The following is an 18959-nucleotide window of genomic DNA, read 5'->3' as shown; positions in this document are numbered from 1 at the left end:
GAATGAAGTCACTTTTCCTTAAAAAAAAAGGAAGTAGGCACACAATTTTTTTTGCAAATTTGGAATTTAAGATTTTGAAATTTTATGCTACAGAGAAAAAGTCAATTTTTTTCAATTTAACAAATTTATTTTTGAAATTCTATGTTTGAGTATGGTTTTTTTGGGTTGAAATTTAAGATTTTGAAATTTTATGTTAAAGATATATGAAAAGACAATTTTTTTTTTTTTTTTTTTCCAATTGTCTTTTTCACCTTTTAATTGCTAGTTTCATTCTCCTTTCATTTCTGGTTTCTCTCAAACAAGTTCTACTCCATAGGCTCTTCCTCGTGGCACCGTCAACGATAGTGTAGGACAAACACAGCCCAAGTTGCGTAAGCCCTAGGACTTCTTTTCAACATTGCCCTCTCCCGGACTATAAAGTGACCATTTTGGACGTAGCCAATTCCATTTCTAAAGTTTCAAGAGCAAGCTCTTCATTTTGAATCCAGCTACAAGATTTATTAGGTTCAGTGATTCCTTCTACGCATCCGAAAGTCTGGTATTTTCAGCAGGTTTCATGGGGAGACGTACGTGAAACTTTCGATCACGGCTTCATTTCTGAATGAGAAACTCTTTTGTTGGTTTTGGCTCATAAAGTTTGTTTATGGGTTTTGTTTTGCAGGTCCAGCGAGATGCTATCGTCAGATAAAGAACAAACCCTATCCGAAATCTCGATACTGTCGTGGTGTTCCTGATCCCAAAATCCGCATATACGATGTCGGTGCGAAGAAGAGATTGGCCGACGAGTTCCCTTTCTGTGTCCACCTGGTGAGTTGGGAGAAGGAAAATGTAACGAGCGAGGCACTGGAAGCGGCTCGTATTGCATGTAACAAATACATGGCTAAGTTCGCCGGAAAGGATGCATTTCACCTACGAGTTCGCGTTCATCCATTCCATGTTCTCCGTATTAACAAGATGCTTTCATGCGCTGGAGCCGATAGGTGAGTTCGAGCAACTAATCCTACGGGTTTTTATTTTGCACATGGCCGAAATGCCCGAGTTGTGTTTTCTTTGTTGAAACCTGGGGGGGGTATCTGGAATGAAATAATCTAATCCTAATGAAACGCGGGTTTCTTCCTTCTACCTCATTGTGTGGAAAAAAACCCTAGGGCTTCTCCATCGAACGTATTTTTTGATTCTACTAGTTTTTTTTTAATGTTTGCCTAAATAATTTTCCATTGAGTATCCTGAACTCGGATTCAGATCCGCTATTAGGTCTCTCGGATTTATATAATTCTCCTCCATAGATTAAGAGTTGATGGGAACATGGATGTATATCGCAGCTTGCTGTAAGGCCCATATTTAAAGTTGCCCAGCTCTTGGTGGCCTTAGATGAAGACAGAATACTCAAGGTATTCTTTATTTCAGCCCCACAGGGGTCTGGAGCGAATTAATCGTCAACCTCAATGTCTGGATCTTAAATTGCCAACCTTTTCATCAGGAATTTTATTTGATTAAAAGTCTGAAACCCTTGTTTGCTTTTTAGCTATTTCTGTATTCCGTTAGATTGAAACCCTAAGTTGCATTCCTCATACAAGAAGGTGATTTCCCAATACCTATCTTCTCCCATAATAGTGGAGGTGGGCCTCTATAAATATGTTTCATGTTAACTTTTTGCTAATTTCTCCATTTGTCTTCTGTTTTCAGATCTCAATTTTTTTTTCTTCCCAGGGGAAAAAATTTCCATAACTTTTTTTTTGGTTGTTGGTTGTTGTTGTTGTAATAAACGGAATCGAATTGTTATGTGCCTGAATACATTCAAAAATAGATTGAGCATAACAGCTGCATGCATGCCTTACATATCATAGAGCTAAATAAAAGAGAAAATTGTTCATTGACTTAAAAGGACATAGATTACATCTTTCAATGGCAGGATCGGAAAACTGTCTGCTTTTACAAATGCATCAGCTGCAATACCAACAAAATTATGAGTGAAGCTTCCTTTTGCAACAATTGAATAACTGGTACAGAATCCCCAAATTTTAGTAGTAACGTAACACCATATTATTGAACCAACTATAGGATTAATTCGAGGGCTATCAGTTCAAAATAATTGTTAGTTTCATGTTATGAAGGCTATATTGTGATTTTGAGGAGAGATACAGGATTCTCCAGAAGCTCCTTTCCTGGGATTCCCTTGAGAGCTACCATCAAAGTATGCCCGTGGAATGTTCTTATTGATGACATTTTTTTGCCCTCCTTTTTTTGTTTATCCTTCACTGTGGATATACATTTAGCATCTCCTGTCCTTCAATAGCTACAGGTTTCTGGAGGGCCATATTCCCCAAGTTATATTTAGTGGAAGAGCCTTGATCTTCTTTGTATCCTTGTTTATAAACTAAGTCCTGAAGTCGTCTTTGATGCCAATTTGTAGATCTCTCCCAGTTCTTATTGAGCCGCCATCAAAATATGCTCGGGGAATGTTCTTATTGATGACATTTTTTTGCCTTTGTTTGTTTGTTTCTCCTTTACCTTGGATATACATTTAGTGTCTCCTGTCCTTCAAGAGCTACAGGTTTCTGGCTGGCCATAGATATTTTAGTGGAAGAGCTTTGATCTTCTTTGTATCCCTGTTTATAAACCAAGTCCTGAAGTCATCTTTGTTGCCAATTTGTAGATCTCTACCAGTTCACAATCTATTTTAGTGAAAAGGTCCCTTTGTTTCTTAACTTTACAGATTTTGAACTAAATAAAAAAGCTATTATTAGTTCTGATTACATTCAAGAATGTCTAGACTCTAAACAAATAATTCATGATTTATTCAAGAGCTTTGCTTTGGTTCTTATTTTCTTCTTTCCATAATTTTAGAGGAGTCACCCTGTGGAGAAAAGGAACGGTATTTTACTCCACTGTTTAAAAAGCATGTAAAGAGTGAATGCTCAGAGCTATTGGTTTTGAATATGGGAAAATTATGGTTTTTGATAAGCCAACCACTAAAAGGAGAATAGAAGCTGGTCGGTATCCAAAAAGCACTGGTTGTGTGTGGTGGAAAAACTTTCCACAACCAAACGCTAAAAGACCTATTGGATGATGTTTAAATACCATGTCTTCAATATTAATATACTTGAAGGCTGAAAGGAAGTAATCCGAACATATCTTCTCCCTTTATCTTCTCAAAACTCCCTAATAAACTGGGATGGCTTCAAAAGATGTGAAATAAACTGGGATGGCTTCAATTGGTGATTTTGTGAGGATAATCTGTGTCCCCACAGAAAAGGAAAGGATTAATATGTCACACATGAGCAAGAAGTGAGGGAGACATTCATGGCTTCCCAGTCCTACTCGAAATTTGTTCAGCCTGTCAGTAGAATGCTCATATTACTTGGTAAATGAAATTTCATGTTTGAGTATCACCAGATGTTTTGGAGGTGGTTTTTTGTTGTACAAATATAGTTTCCTATGTTTAGTTTTAAACCAGAAGGGACCTGGACATCATTTTTATAATTTTGGATGGTATATCTTGAAATCTCTGGCTTTGTATGTGACACTGTCTACATGAAGTGGCTGTGAAAAAGTCATATTTGTTAACTATGTAGCATGGGTTTGCGAACCCTAGGGTGGGGTTCGCGAACCCTAGGGTGGAGTTCACGAACCCGCCTTAGGTTCTCGTCCCCACGAATTGGGTGTTGGAGCGGGTACTTCATAGGCAAACCCAAACGAACCTGGTACTTCCCATAAGAACCCAGTACTCAGTAGCTTTGACCTGGGTTCTTTTGCTTAAACAGATTTGCCGAACCTCGAAATTAGGTGCGTGATGGGTTCTTGAGTGGCGACTCGCGAGCGGTAAGGATTTTTCTTTTTCTTTTCTTTTATCATAAAACTGAAGCAAATTGTAATAGATATGATGTTGATTACTCTAATACTAAGAATATGTGTGTTTATGTTAATTGTTGTCTACTTTGTTGATCTATGGACTCTCTTTTATGCCAAGCAGCATGCAATGCCATATCCTAGTTCACTGGGAGTTGAATGGGTTTAATTTTTGCTGTTGTAGTTTAGCATTCTTTTCCATCTGTTGGGTAAGTCCAGTGGATCAAAATGATACACTTAATAACCACCAAGAACCTTGCCAACACATCAATCTGAGAATGTACACTTTAGATGCAACATTCTACACCTAACTTTTTGGAAGAATGGTCAATGTTCTGTTTTTGTTTGTTCTTTGTTATGCCAATGTAAATAAAGGATGACTGCTTATTTACTTTGAAAAAACCTTACTGCTATTGTTTTGCAACATGTTATTTTTCTACACATCATCTAACATCTAGTTGCCATCATGGAAATGCCTTAGGGCAAATTTTGAATGTAGTATGACAATGGACATATACTTATGATTCTAATATCTATTATCATGATTCACATCAATATGTAAATTCAAAATTGCAATTTCCAGTTGATATCAAATTTGAAATTTCAAAGTGAATATTCATGTTTAAGTCTTTAAATGATTTCAAAACTCATATATATAATATATTATAATTTATAAAATATATATTTTATAATATATATAAATTATAATATACCCTCGACGAACCCACATACCCTATACTCTGTTTCAAAAAGTGGCGCACCCGTCCCCGCACTTGTCCCCGAACCCATGTACCCAGTTTCAAAAAGTGACTCACCCGTCCCCAAACTCGTGTTTCCTGGCATCATAGTTTAATAAGCATTTGCTTCTCAATTGACACATATCACACATCCACAACATAAATTATTAAATTCAAAGAAACTTGTTTCCTTTATGCACCTTTGAGATGGGTTCTTTGATGCCAATGGAAAGCAACAATGAATTGCTTCAAAATCATACAAACCTATATCGCACTTTCCTTCTTTCATTTGCATATGAATAAAGTGATCTTCAACATCCGTTTCTTTGAATATATCTATATATATATATTAGCTATGACCGATAATTTTATATTGATCAAAATTTGTGTCTGGGGATGCAACAAAGTTCCAGAGTTACATAGAGACATGCTGGCTGAAAGCAATGTCCTAGTGGTGAATACCTATATATATATATATATTAACTATGACTGATAATTTTATATTGATTAAAATCTGTGTCTGGAGATGCAACAAAGTTCGAGAATTACACAGAGATTTACTTGCTGGCTGAAAGCAATGCCCTAGTGGTGAATACCTTGTTATATGTCCAAAATACAATAAAACTTTACTTGCATGCAGACTAAATAAATGAGGGGTTGACCCTCCAGGATGCACTAGCACCCACTCCTCCACTCCGACAAAAAAGAGATTAAATTGGATTTGATGCTAGTGCTTTGGTCCCCATACTTGTCCCTGAACCCATGTACCCTGTTCCAAAAAGTTACACATCGTCCCCATACATGTACCCAAACCCACGTTTCTTGGCAACATAGTTTAAAATGTTAATAAGCATTTGTTCCTCAATTGACACATCACACATCCACAACATAAATTATGAAATTGAAAGAAACTTGTTTCCTTGATGCACCTTTGATATGGGTTCCTTGATGCCACTTAGGACATGTGTCCCGCAAAAAGTCACTCATTAAGCCTGCGCATGGTTCATTTTTTTGGTATTATCGGTCATTTTTTGCCGTTGAAGCTCGCTGGAGTAAAAACCTATATCAAACTTTCCTTCGTTCATTTGCATATGAATCAAGTGATCTTCAACATCCATTTCTTTGAATATATATATTAGCTATGACTGATAATTTTATATTGATGAAAATCTGTGTCTGGGGATGCAACAAAGTTCCAGAGTTACATAGAGATTTACATGCTGGCTGAAAGCAATGTCCTAGTGGTGAATACCTTGTTTTATATATATATATATATATATCAACTATGACTGATAATTTTATATTGATCAAAATCTGTGTCTGGGGATGCAACAAAGGAGAATGGAATCTAGTTACCTGTAGACCAATTTGCTTTAATTCCTCAATTTGAAACCTGAGATAGATGATTTCATCTTCCACCCTTTGGAGCTGGTCTGTCAACATGATCCCAAGCACCGCCAGGTGATGTGAACTTATGTTTCTGTGTGCAATCATTATCAAGGGATCGGGGAGTTGAAATCGCTCTCCTTGATTCTTAATGCACCTTCAACGTTGCATATGGTAAGGTTGGTAAGTGCATCTGCCCTCTGGTTTTGTCTTAAAACATGGAAGGATTGGAACTCCACAATGGAACGAAGACTTATTTGAATCTTTTAAAAATCAAATTGAGTCTGAAGTCTGGAGGGAGGGTTAAAAGGTGTAGTCCTCCAGGATGCACTAGCACCCACCCCCCCACTCTGAAAAAAAAGAGATTAAATTGGACTTTTGATGTTAGTGCTTTGGCCCCTCACCCAGCACTTGTTATCCCTCCATTTCTTTGAATATTCTATCTATCATTTGCTTCTCCCTGTAGAAGCCAACTGTTGGCAAGGATAGTTGATTCAAACGACTGAAGTTGTTTTGATGTTAGTGCTTGGGTTTTCTGTACCATTGGGTACAAATATAGATGCTAAATCTGTTCTTCTGGAACATGTATATTCTATGTGAAGCTCAATGTATGCTTGTCAATACAATCCTCATAACTTGAAAGAGAGATGCCTCTGAAGCAGAGGTTTGGCTTGGTCAGTCAAGTTGCAGGGCTTAAAAATTTATCAATGTGCTTTGTGATTGTTCGCTGTGAATGTTCCATATAGAATAGTTTCTAGTGGGTGTTCAACTATCAAATGCATCAGAGTGTAATCATGTGATAAGGATGTCTATTCCTTCATTATATGTTCGTTTTCCACTGATATAGTATTATCAGACGTGAAAATCTGTGGAACAGAGGAGCATTTAACTTAAAGTTCAGAGGTGGGTGAAGTTGGGAGCTTTGAATTTGGACTCTGGAGTGTTTGAATTTTGACATGAGATGACCTAGGTTCAAAACTCAACAGATATGCTTCCTAATCTAGAGCAGTTGTTTATGTTTTTGCAAGGTATGATGTCATGTTAATATTATAAGCAATGGTGGGTTTTTTATCATACCATTGATGATTTTTATAGGTGTCACTAATGGCACGACAAAAATCACAGTTGCTATTATGGTCTTCATGGTAATACGATGATTATTTTATCTTGTAATCTCCCATGTTTAGTTGAGCACATGTTAGGTGGTTTGTTTTAGGGAAACAGGCAAGGCCAGGTCTAGGAACTTGGTGAATTTGATTAAATAAAGACCGCTCAGCCATGGTATCTAAGTTGAAGGTATATTAGCATATTACCAAAGGATAATTTACCAACTAAACAATATGAGTGAAAATATTTACCCTATCCAAGCAACACATATAATAAATATTTGGCTAATTAAAACTTTGTAATTAGAGCAATTTGCTTCAGTACTGTTTCTAGTAAGAATTTGACATGCCTTGCCACAACAAATTTGGGTGAATTGCCTATGTTATAATAGACACTGACTAAACTAGTTGCCTGCCCTTATACATATTAGGATAATTAAAACCTTCTCAATGTTTTTCCCTGCCTCTATTTCCGGGCAGCATAGAGGATGGCAGGGTTTGCAGTACATGAGAGCCTGAGACCCCTTGAGAAAACAAAATTTATAATTTTGCTTTGATAGGGAATACATATTTTGGACAAATAATAACAATGGCATCCTTGGCCCATTCCCTATCAAAGCATAACAGAGGCTGCATCCCCACAGTTTATAACTTGAATCCTAATGCATAGGTGAAAAAGCTTTTTCATTGTCAAAATAGATGTAGGTGATTCCCTGTCGGGGATTCTCTCTCTCTCTCTCTCTATATATATATATATATATATATATATATATCATAGAAAATGATATATTAGAACATTTTCCCTTACCAGTGGTTGTTGAGATCGCTGTTGCAGCTTGGCTTTCTTCCTTACGAAGCTACTGCTGTATCAATAATCTACATTATTGTATTGTTCTAAGCCAGTAAGTGTCGGTGGGGTCATCTGGTAATTGTAGTATTTTTTTTTAAAATACATTTTTAAAATTTTAAATTAGAAGATTGAATATGGCAATAGGCAGACTCTGGCTGCTTTGCAAAATGCTCAAAAGCACAACCTCAGGGATTTCTGCAAATAGCTGAAAATTGTGAGACAAGCCTCACAGTTGCCTTCCCCAGGTAGAGAGTTCCCTTCATGAGAGTTGTGCTTAAAATTTTTGTTTTATATCAAGTCAAGCAAATGTCTTAAGACTGGAGGCTTGCAAATGTTGCCACATCAGGTCTATCTTGCGTCTTTATGATTAATGCTTGCTTTTAGCAAGCTTGTTTCAATTTTAAAATTAGTGATGCGCTATATTTTTTTAGATGGAAGCTATTTGACAATTGAAACATCAATCTTCAGTGGACTGCCATAGAAATCTTTTGTGATTTTCTATTGTATTCCTCTTGACAGCCTACCGTTCAAATGAAAATCTTCAATTTGCAGAGTCCATTTAATATGCAGTCTGATTATTTAATAACTTCATACATGTGCAGTATCTCTAAAGTTCATTGTTGTATTTTTATATATTTCTCTAATTGAAGACTATTTTCAATAAAATTTCTTAGCCTATCAAAGTTGTACTATGGTCTTCTGTAAGATGCCATAATTTTTTTCCTACCTGTGTTACTCTTCTTATGTCTTATCGAAATGAAATATTTTGCACAATCCTCTGAATTATAACTTGAATATATAGTTTTATATATATCAACATCTCTATACCTCCGATGTTACCTCTTAACAGCTAGGAAACAGGACATACCCCTCAAGGCACATGTGGCAGATACTGGACATGTGTCCTAAAACTGGACATGTCAATTGTGTGTCCTGACATGGTGTACACCAATGGGTGGAGCACATATGGGAATTTGCACACTTCAAAGAAGGTTATGGAGAACTTTTGTAAAATTGCAAATTCAGAAGTTTCACCTTTTACCTAGAGGTTGCCTGGATCTTGTCCATGTGAATTAGCTTCCTTAGGGCTGATAATTTACAGCAGCTGACAACGGCCAATCTTTCACTGATTTTGAACCCTAATTAACAATGAAATCTTATCAAGCGTAAACCAGATTTGAAATATACCATGACAGCAGTAAATCAGTCCTACTTCTAGAATCTAGATCAGACTTTTGTGAAATCGGCAAGACATATACAAGTGCTGGAAATTATCAATGAGACACAGATCACTTAATCAAATTTGCAGTAAGATGATTTTGAACAACTGAAAAACTCTCACACACAGACACGTGAGAGAGGAAGTTCAAGTGCATACTTTCATCTTATCACACATTTGGTACAACCTTTTTAAGCTTTCCAAAACCCTAACTCCACAACTGATTTATTCCACAACATAATCAAGCCTCTTGGAAAAGACCTATTTTCTTCAACAATAGAAACCTGGAATTTATCACCAAACCCTAGCTCTTTGCCTCCTCACGGTAGAAACCCCACCCCATTCCTAAAAATCTCGAAGAATCCTCCAAGAAACCATAGTGTTTGAAAACAGAGAAATGATGCAATGAATAATAGACTTAAAGAGAGTGTGTAGCACAGTACTCTCCTCACATCTTGTACACAACATGTTGTTTAATAGAATGAATGAATGTACTCCCCTTACTCAATTTGTATGAGATGAAGGGGAGGCTAGCAATATAAAGTGGGCTTAAACTTCTACAAGCAACCTACAAAGCATGTTGAAAATGTAGCAAGCAAGGTCTTTTGGCTTGTGCCTTAGCCAATGAAGACCTCAAATTGCCCTTCTCCTAGTATGAATGTGAGCCCAATTAGAATGAGTTATTTTTAGTTTATTGGAATAATCAAGTTAACATGTGTTGAGTTGGAGCTTTAGTTAAGTGGAAGTCTTCATCAGTCTGACTACAAAACGAGGTGGTAGTTAGAGCGAGTTAGTCTCCAGTGTTGATTGGAGAGAGAACCAAGTTAGGACTCTAGTGTTGATTGGAGAAAGGACGAGAAGAACTCTCAGTTAACTCGTCAATCAGAAATCAAGTTCTATATTTGAACCGGGTCTCCTTGCATGCTCGAATTGGGCCTATAAAGAGGATGAAGGCACAAGGAATGAATAAGTTTTATGCACAAGGTTTGTGTGGCAATATAGCTCACAAGTTTGTGAGAGGAGCCTTGATTGTGGAGAGCGCAAAGATTGTGTCCTAAGTCTTAGGTGATCACAAGTGAGCTACAACTCAGGAGGCTGGTTGTGCACAATGAATAGGAGTTGTGTCCTAAAAAATAGGAGGTAAAAAGTGCGCTAAGAACTAGGAGATTTGCGTAAGGGAATAGGGCTGCCAAGTGCGCAAGGAAGGAGGAGCAAGATCGAGCAAGAGTTGCAGGGCAAGTCAAGGAGGCAACAAAGGAGAGGGTGTGAGCTAGAGGGTTGAGATCAAGCAGTGATCAAGGTAGGCTGAGATCAACCATATCATTTGATATTTGTGAGAGAAGCAAAACGCTTTCTTAAAGAGAAGATTGCTTTGTAATAGATTCAATTACTCCAAAACAATCAATAAAATACCACGTTAATAAAGTAGGTTTTCCTTGTTGGGTTTCATGATGAGAAAAATAAGTGTGTCAATTTGTGTGATGTGTTTTTTTATTTTGCTGCTTGTGAATTGTTAAGAGACTATATCGCGGTGAAAGTAAACTAGGCTTCAATTTTCAATTATTCATCTGAGTAGTTGCAAAGTTTCTTGGAAATTTAACATGGTATCAATGTAGAGATCAGTATAAAGACCAACACCAGGTTGACAACGCGGATCAAGTAGAAGACTTGTGTTGTAGTTTGAAGAGCAAAGCAGTTATTTGGATAATAGTATGGTGTTCCAAGTACTAAGGTTAGATCACAGTGTAGATTGACCTTGAAACTTCTGTTCATGGAAGGAGCAAATATCAGTAGTGTTGGAAGATAATGGAGTGCTAGAATATGTAAAATAGGGAATAGCTCCACCTCAAGATGTCAAACAATTGATACAACATTGTAAGGATGACACCAAGGCAAGGAGGATCATTCTTGAGGGGATTAGAGATCATATTATTTCACATCTCTATGAGAAGAAGACATCATATGAGGTGTTTAAAGCTATTTTTGATTTGCATCAGGGTTCCAATGATGCTAGGAAGCTTGCTCTCAAGGAGAAGTATTAGGATGAGCAAGGGAGAGCCCATCATCACAAATCTTTCAAAGTTCACTCAAGTTTGAGATGAGCTAGGTGGAGTGGATGTTACCATAGTAGATGGTGACCTTGTGAGTCTTGCGCTCCTGGGACTTCATTAGTCTTGGTATACTTTCTAGGAAGCAACAAGTGGTAGAGAAAATATTCCCAGTTGGGAAAGGTTATGGAGTGACTGTGTCTAAGAAGAAAGGCAGAGAGGGACGAGAGTTAATAGAGAAGCTTCAACAGAGGAGGCAAAGGTAGCAAAGCCAAGAGCAAGAAGGGCCAAGGAGAGGTCGAGTCCAGTTAGAAGGGCGAGAAGGAGAAGAAAGATTTGAGCAAGATCAAGTGATTCCATTGCCATTTCATACAATATGTCACTAAGTGTCCTAATTAGAAGGAGTCCAATAAGGATTATGTGGCTGCAACAATTGAGGTAGATGCGTTTTCTGACAAGTTCGAGAAAGATTTCTCATTGATAGCTTGCATGGCAAGCTCAACAGACAACATTGTATTGTGTATTGATTCAGGAGCATCCTTCCACATGGCCGAGAACAAGGAGAACTTTAGCCACCTAAAGGAGAAGGTCATGCAGTGTTAGGTTGAGCTAGGAGATGATGGCCAATACGCAATTAGGGGAGTTGGTATTTCTATGTTTGAAGCAAAACCTTGTTTCAATCGCTACTCTTGAGGACAAGGGTTAGGATGTCATCTTCAACAAGGGTAAGGCTTACCTCAAGCACTTAGCTTCTAGATGTAAGAAGCAAATATGTGATGATGGAGAATTTGTACTTGCTATAGGTTGAGACCGACACAACCTTGAGCAGCAAGGCAAGAAGTGCACATAATAGAGACACGAGGGTTGAGGAGAGCAGAGCTGAGGGAGTCCTTAGAGTGAGAGCAAGATAGAGATCCCAGGAAGGAGCCTGAATGAGTATCACAGTTTGAGTCTCGGCTAGTTGGCAAGTGGGTCGACCAAGAGGATGATTTGGAGTAAAGACTAGGGAGAGTGGATACACCACTCAGTTAGTTAGACTCCCAATACAGGGACAGTTCATGCCAGGTGAGCATATGAATTATTTGGGGTGGGCAAGAGAGAGTTGGATCTCCTAGCACCACATTTAGGCAGAGTAAACAACCACAAATATACATAAGGTACATGGGACTTATGGCTGAGGTGTTAGACTTAGATCACAGAAGCATGGTTGGCAGGAACAAGTCTTTAGATTGGATTCCTCAACAGGAAGCGGGGAAGTCTTCTAGTTTAGAGGGAGTGGCTGTAGCAGTGGATAATGTGGTAGTGTTGAAGACAAATCCAGGTGGACGAGGTTCTTTCAGAAGTACCTTCCTCGCTAAGAGGGAGTTTTCAAAATGTAGCGAGCAAGGCCTTTTGACTTGTGCCTTAGCTAGCGAAGACCTTGAATTGCCCTTCTCTCAATATGAGCGCGAGCTCATGAGTTTAGACTTTAGTTGGGATGAGTTATTTCTAGTTTACTGGAATAATCATCAAGTTAACATACATAGAGTTGGAGCTTCAGTTAAGTGGAAATCTTCATTAGTTTGACTACAGAACGAGGTGGCAGTTACAAATTTAGTTAGAACGAGTTAGTCTCCAGTGTTGATTGGAGAAAGGACGAGAAGAACTCTTAATTTACTTGTCAATCAAAACTCCTTGCACTGGGCCTCCTTGCACTAGTCATGCTTGAATTGGGCTTATAAAGAGGAGGATGAAGGCACAAAGAATGAATAAGTTTTGTGCACAAGTTTTGTGTGACATGACAACTCACAAGTTTGTGAGAGAAGCCTTGATTATGGAGAGTGCAGAGATCATGTCCTAAGTTTTTGGAAATCACAAGTGTGTTAGAACTTAGGAGGCTGGTTGTGCGCAATGAATAGGAGTTGGGTCCTAAAGAATAGGAGGTAGAAAGTGCACTAGAAAATAGGACCTGAAGTGCACTAGCAAATAGGAAGGGTTCTGTTAGTTTTTGTAGCATTGGGTGTGTTCTAGCCACAAAATTTGGTGGAGAGGCTAGAATGCATGATACCTCCAAAACCTAGAAATCATTTATGGAAATTTCGCCTAGAAGTGTCTCATTTAGATTATTAACTATTTTTTAAATAATTTTTAAGTCTAAACTTAGGGAATATGCTTAATTAATCAATATTAATCGAGATAAGGTGCGAAGAGTTTAGAAACTCACATGGATCGATCCAGAGATGATGCTAGGCATCAATTATGTTTTAATCTTGGCTGTTGGTGCTCCAACAATGGATTATAAGAGGTTGACGTGGTGATGGAGAACGCACTTGAGACACTTGAACAATTCGATTTCTTGGAAGATAAATTTTCAAAGCAGGAGCAATTAGTTGCCGGAGAGAGCCAGAGATCGAAGCAGTGAGTGAGGGGCATGGGCAGTGATTTGGAGGAAGTTTTTCCTGATCTGGAGAGGCAACAACAAGAGGGCTGAGTTATCCTAGTGAGGCAGTGCAGAGCACTATGCATGAGCTTCAGAGAGGGCAGTTCAATTTGCTAGAGAGAAAATCGTTCTAAGTTCCAGAGGCCGGGCAGAGGTTCCAAAAGGTCGGAGAGACGATTTCCTCAGCAACTCTAGGCAGAACGACTTCATTAGAGACTAGCTAGAGGCTTGACGTCATGCAGACTACACAAAGCAACGCAGAGGTTGATGCAGAGGGTCAAAGGGTTGAGTTTTTGAAGGAAGGTTGTGTCGGGATTGTTGGTGGAGGAATGGTAAATCCCCTTCAATAATTTTTCCTAGATATTTATTATTTATTTCTCTGGATTGCTAGTTTCAGGCGTCCAGATTGTACTAAGATTTTCACTGATGTATAATAATAAAAACCCTGACTGTTGCACCGATTTTCCCAAGTCGGGTTTTTTGGGGACATTTGCCCAAAAAAATTGTCTCATAATTTATGTGTCTGTGCTAGCATTTCTCAGTTTCCAACGCATTATTTTTCCGCAGTATTTTATTCGTGAAGTTTGTAGTGTGTTTAGTTCAATATTTGCCGTAGAAGATAAATTGTTAAATTAATTAACGATTAGGTGAAATAATACCAGTTGCTGCAATAAGATTCTATATTGGAATTTTCACAACAAGGTGCAAAAGGAAGGAGGAGCAAGTTAAAGCAAGAGAGCAAGGTTTGCAGGGCAAGTCAAAGAGGCAATAGAGGATTGGTTGCGAGCTAGAGGGCTGAGATCAAGCAATGATCAAGTCATGCCAAGCTCAACCACATCAAGTGAGATTTGTGAGAGAAGCAGAACACTTTCTCAGATAGACAAATTGCTTTGTAATAGATTTGATTGCTCCAAAACAATAAATAAAATACCACATCAAGAAAGTAGGTTTTCCCTATTGAATTTCTTGAGAAAAATATGTGTCAATTTGTGTGATGGTTTTTTATCTCTGTATTTTTTATTCCGCTGCTTATGAATTCGTAAGAGATTTTGTGTCTTGGTGAAGTAAACTAGGTTTCAATTTCAGTTATTCATCTAAGAAGTTGCAGAGTTTCATGGAAATTTAACAAAACACATGTCAGCCCTCACATGTGAAGTACTGCATTCCAATAGAAGACAAGTTAAGCTTTAAGATGATGTTGTGCACAAGGAAGAATACTATGCTGGTATCCAATAGAGGTCAAGCAACTGATGAGTATGTCACCTTTACTGTGCAAATTCATCATGGACCATCCAATGGCTAAGCATACACACCATGTGCCCAAATCTCATGAAGCATCCCCAAACATGGTGTGAACACCTTTGGAGTAATTTCAAAAGCCAATAGAGCAGACTTGAGTAGCTTAGGGTAGAGACAATGGTGTATGTGTGTGTGAAGGATGAGTGGTTGAAGGGAAAGACATAGATGTGAGATGTATTTCCTGATGACATGGGTTCAAACAACAATGTTGAATTGGTATTAGACAACTTGGAAATCAATGAACCAGTGCTAGAGCTGGTCACTTTTGATGATGATGATCTGTTCGAAAGGTCATCCTGCACACCAATGGATACACTTGGATTGGATAGAGGATGGAGGAGAGAGCAGTGGAAGTGGTGGTGATCTTGATGATTCTGACATGGAGGAGGATGATTGATAAACTTCTGTCTACGGTTTGAGTATCTACGTATAATATTGGTGATTCAATATAGCTGTAATACATTTTGATTTTGATAACATCAAAAATTGCTGTTTATGGTTCTAACTTCTAAACTTCTCTTTTATGTTGTATTGAATAAAATACACCAATGGATACATTTCGATTGGATAGAGGAGGATGGAGGGGAGAGCAATGACAGTGGTGGTGATCTTGATATTTCTGACATGGAGGAGGATGTCTGATTAGCTTTTGTCTATAGTTTGAGTGTCTTCTACCTATAATATTGGTGATTCAATATCTCTGTAATACATTTTGATTTTGATGACATTAAGTGATTCAATGAGAAAACTCAAGTTTATGGCTCTAACTTCTGAACTTCTATTTTATGCGTATTGAATATTATAATTTATTGTGTTTGATCATCATTTGACATGAACATTGATGTAGTAACTAGGTGTATCAATATTTAGTAAATGTTCTAATGTTTTAAAAATTTGAATGTGTCTATTTCTTTTAATTTGTTACACACACACACACACACACACACACATATATATGAAAATGTGTTGATTGGAGTAGAGAAGTAAGGGCTTTGTTTGCTTAAGTGCTAAGGCTAGCAAAGTGACCTACAAGACAACCACTTTAACTGAATATTAATTTATTTACTTATTTCCTAAAGTTTGACTTAGGAAAAATTAAGAATTCCTAAGGTAACTTAATTTCAGCTATTGAGAGAGATGCTAGGGTTGAGGTTGAAATTATAAGAGGAGATAGGGCGAGTAAGTGGCAAGTCAGTTGAACGCGAGCAGTGTCAGATCAGCGAGAGGAAGAGGCTAGGGTTTGGCAGATTGCAGTGGTTCAGCGTGTAGGAGGAAGAGATTGAGTGAGAGCCAAATTGCCTCAGCTCAGACAGCATTTGCAGAGTCTTCAGTTTGTAAGTGTGTGCAAAGAGGAGAGATCTATCTGCCTTCACACATGTGCACAAGGAGGAGAGATCTTCGTTCACACGTGCACAGATAGGTAGATCTGTGTGGTCTTTCAGCAGATCTAGTGTGCAGAAGGAAAATAGAGTTATCTTGGAGGTTGATCAATTGTTTTCTTGTGGTGAAAAGGGAAGTTCTCCCTTGCTGTAAGTTTTTGAAGGAAATCCTTTTGCTGAAGATAATAGAAGACACAAAGTTGCAGGTTTTCCCCGAAGTTGGGGTTTCCTGGGTATATCTTGTATTCTATGTGTTGAATGTGTTTGTCTTCTGATCTATTTATTTTTCACTGTGCATTCTCTGTTTCCATTGCAGTAGTTTGTATTTCTGGTTTTATTCTGTGTTGAATGTGTTTGTCTTCTGATTTATTTATTTTTCACTGTGCATTCTATGTTTCCAATGCAGCAGTTGTTTGTATTTCTGGTTTTACACTTGGAAAATTTCAAATCAGTTACTGGGTTTTAAGAAAATCTAACAAAATGTGTCCTCTGTGTTTTGTTTTTGTTTTGGGGTTGACACGTCCCATATTGGATTCTTGTATCCACATGTCCTGTGCCCCAGCATCACGTTACTTAACAGCTTATGAAACTGGTTGTATAACTTGTTAATTTAGTTTCATATATGAAAGCATATCTATACCTCAGTGTTCTCAGGCATGGTATTATATATATGCATGATGAAATATCAATGGATTTGAAAATTTACAAGGTACAAGTAGATAGAATTAGTTATGAAGATAGACACTATAAATTGTGTCGAGCAGAAGTTGCAACATGTAAGTTCAATTTTTGAGTCTTTCAAAATAATTATTTCCAGAAGCAGTCTTCTGGTATCCCATTCCTTTTCCAGATGGATATCAAGATAGGATCATTTTATTTGTGTTGGCCAATGGGATTAGAAGAGATTCAAGTGTCCTTGTGAGTGGACAGATGTTTTAAACTGAAGACAATATAATATTAACAACTTAACACTACTGTAAATGAATAGTCTTTGGAATCTTTACTGTAAAATTGGATTTTTGTTTCTTTATTTCTTTTTCCACTATGAGCAATAATGACCCTGTATTGGGGCACAGGTTGCAAACTGGAATGAGAGGAGCGTTTGGAAAACCTCAGGGAACATGTGCACGTGTTGCCATAGGTCAAGTCCTCCTTTCAGTACGATGCCGTGACAATCACTCCAATCATGCTCAAGAAGCTCTGCGTCGTGCCAAGTTCAAGTTCCCTGGTAGACAGAAAATTATCGTGAGCAGAAAATGGTATTTTTCATTAATCCAACTCAATCACTTTTATATTTTTTATGCCTAATTACTAGATAGGAACTAACTGATGGTTATATCTATCTTTTAGGGGTTTCACCAAGTACACCAGAGCTGACTACTTGAAGTGGAAGACAGAAAACAGAATTGTTCCTGATGGTGTGAATGCCAAGGTGAGTGGAAGTGAACAAATGCTCTACTTTTACACATTATTGTTTTAGTTGCTCTGTTTTTGGTTTTCAGATATTTAATTAATTTATTTTGTATTATTTTAATAATTGCCATTTTTATTGCAGTTGCTTGGTTGCCGAGGTCCATTATCCAATCGAAAACCTGGGCAGGCATTTCTGAAGCCTGCCGTTGTGTTGTCATCTGATCTAGTTGCTTAGATTAGTGCTTTAGTATGGTTGATAAACAGAGAACCTAAAAAGTTTGGCCTCAATACATTAAGGCATCGATTGGGTCAATCCACAATTTTTTGATGACTGATTATTTTTATTAAGATATTTGTGAACATGTTTATCATATCGTCCCTGATATTTTTATTCATGGTTAAATTTTGTTTTTATATAAAGAATTTATTACAGTTTACACTTAGTGAACTGGTGTATGGAATCTAATTATGCTGATAGGTATTTCGGATTTCCTATATCTTATTGCAACATACACTTGGATCATATCCATCCCTGTAAGATGACTGTCAGTTTGCCGCTTGGCTGTTTGTTCTGCTACCCTTTACCTTATCTTAACCATCCCTGGCCTGGTTCTTGTTGCCCGTCTATCCCGTGAGAACCCTGCTGCCTATGGAGAAGGTTTATCCTTTGTTATCCACCTGATAACCAGATTATTGGAAGCTTCATTGGTTTCCTTGTGATTGGGCCATGCTCCCGGGGATGGAATCATGGATCTGGTTTGGATGATGTTGGTAACAGTTGCTGTCAATCCCCATGAGTTTTCAGCCATACCATGTTCCAACTAATCTAACAGCTCTTCAATCCTGTCAATCAGTTTGACTCTGGGCTTAAATGGATCTGGTTTGGATGTTGTTGGAAACAGTTGCTGTCAATCCCCGAGTTTTCAGCCATACCACGTTCCAACTAATCTAACAGCTCTTCAATCCTGTCAATCAGTTTGACTCTGGGCTTACAGGCTCTTCAGCTTAAACTGTAATTGGATGTGAAGAGAAACCTGAATTGTGCTGAAATCTCGGCATTTAGCCAAAGCAAAACACTTATCTCATCTCTTAGTGTGATTTCAAATGTATATTCCACATAGTTTGCACAAGAAGGATTTCACCATATATCCTATTAAGTATTTAGAGTCTGTTGACAAAAACAAAACACAGTTATGATCTCGTACAGTCATTTCAAGTGTATATTCCACAACATAGCCTACACATGTATTTAAC

General features: G+C 37.8%; 1 protein-coding gene across 1 annotated transcript; it reads left to right on the top strand.

Moving 5' to 3' along the window:
* Window positions 1-337: 337 nt before the first annotated feature.
* On the top strand, window positions 338-18148 carry LOC149259109 (large ribosomal subunit protein uL16). Its single transcript, XM_089417495.1, has 5 exons — window positions 338-566; window positions 662-980; window positions 17369-17551; window positions 17643-17724; window positions 17848-18148. The coding sequence occupies exons 1-5, from the start codon at window positions 557-559 to the stop codon at window positions 17938-17940; spliced, it is 687 nt and encodes a 228-aa protein (XP_089273621.1). The 5' UTR covers window positions 338-556; the 3' UTR covers window positions 17941-18148.
* The last annotated feature ends 811 nt before the right edge of the window (window positions 18149-18959 follow it).

The sequence above is a fragment of the Pinus tabuliformis genome, chromosome 6 (genome assembly GCF_031772625.1).
Source record: "Pinus tabuliformis cultivar Carrire ecotype Pingquan chromosome 6, CPIR1, whole genome shotgun sequence".
In the NCBI taxonomy this organism is placed as follows: Eukaryota; Viridiplantae; Streptophyta; class Pinopsida; order Pinales; family Pinaceae; genus Pinus; species Pinus tabuliformis.
Note: the sequence above shows the minus strand (reverse complement) of the source record. Positions and strands in the feature narration are given on the sequence as shown.

What these genes read in the sequence shown, in the direction of transcription:
- LOC149259109 (XM_089417495.1), top strand. An exon ending in TCATGCGCTGGAGCCGATAG is followed by an intron (nt 981 to 17,368) that starts GTGAGTTCGAGC and finishes ATTGGGGCACAG; the next exon opens with GTTGCAAACTGGAATGAGAG. An exon ending in ATTATCGTGAGCAGAAAATG is followed by an intron (nt 17,552 to 17,642) that starts GTATTTTTCATT and finishes TCTATCTTTTAG; the next exon opens with GGGTTTCACCAAGTACACCA.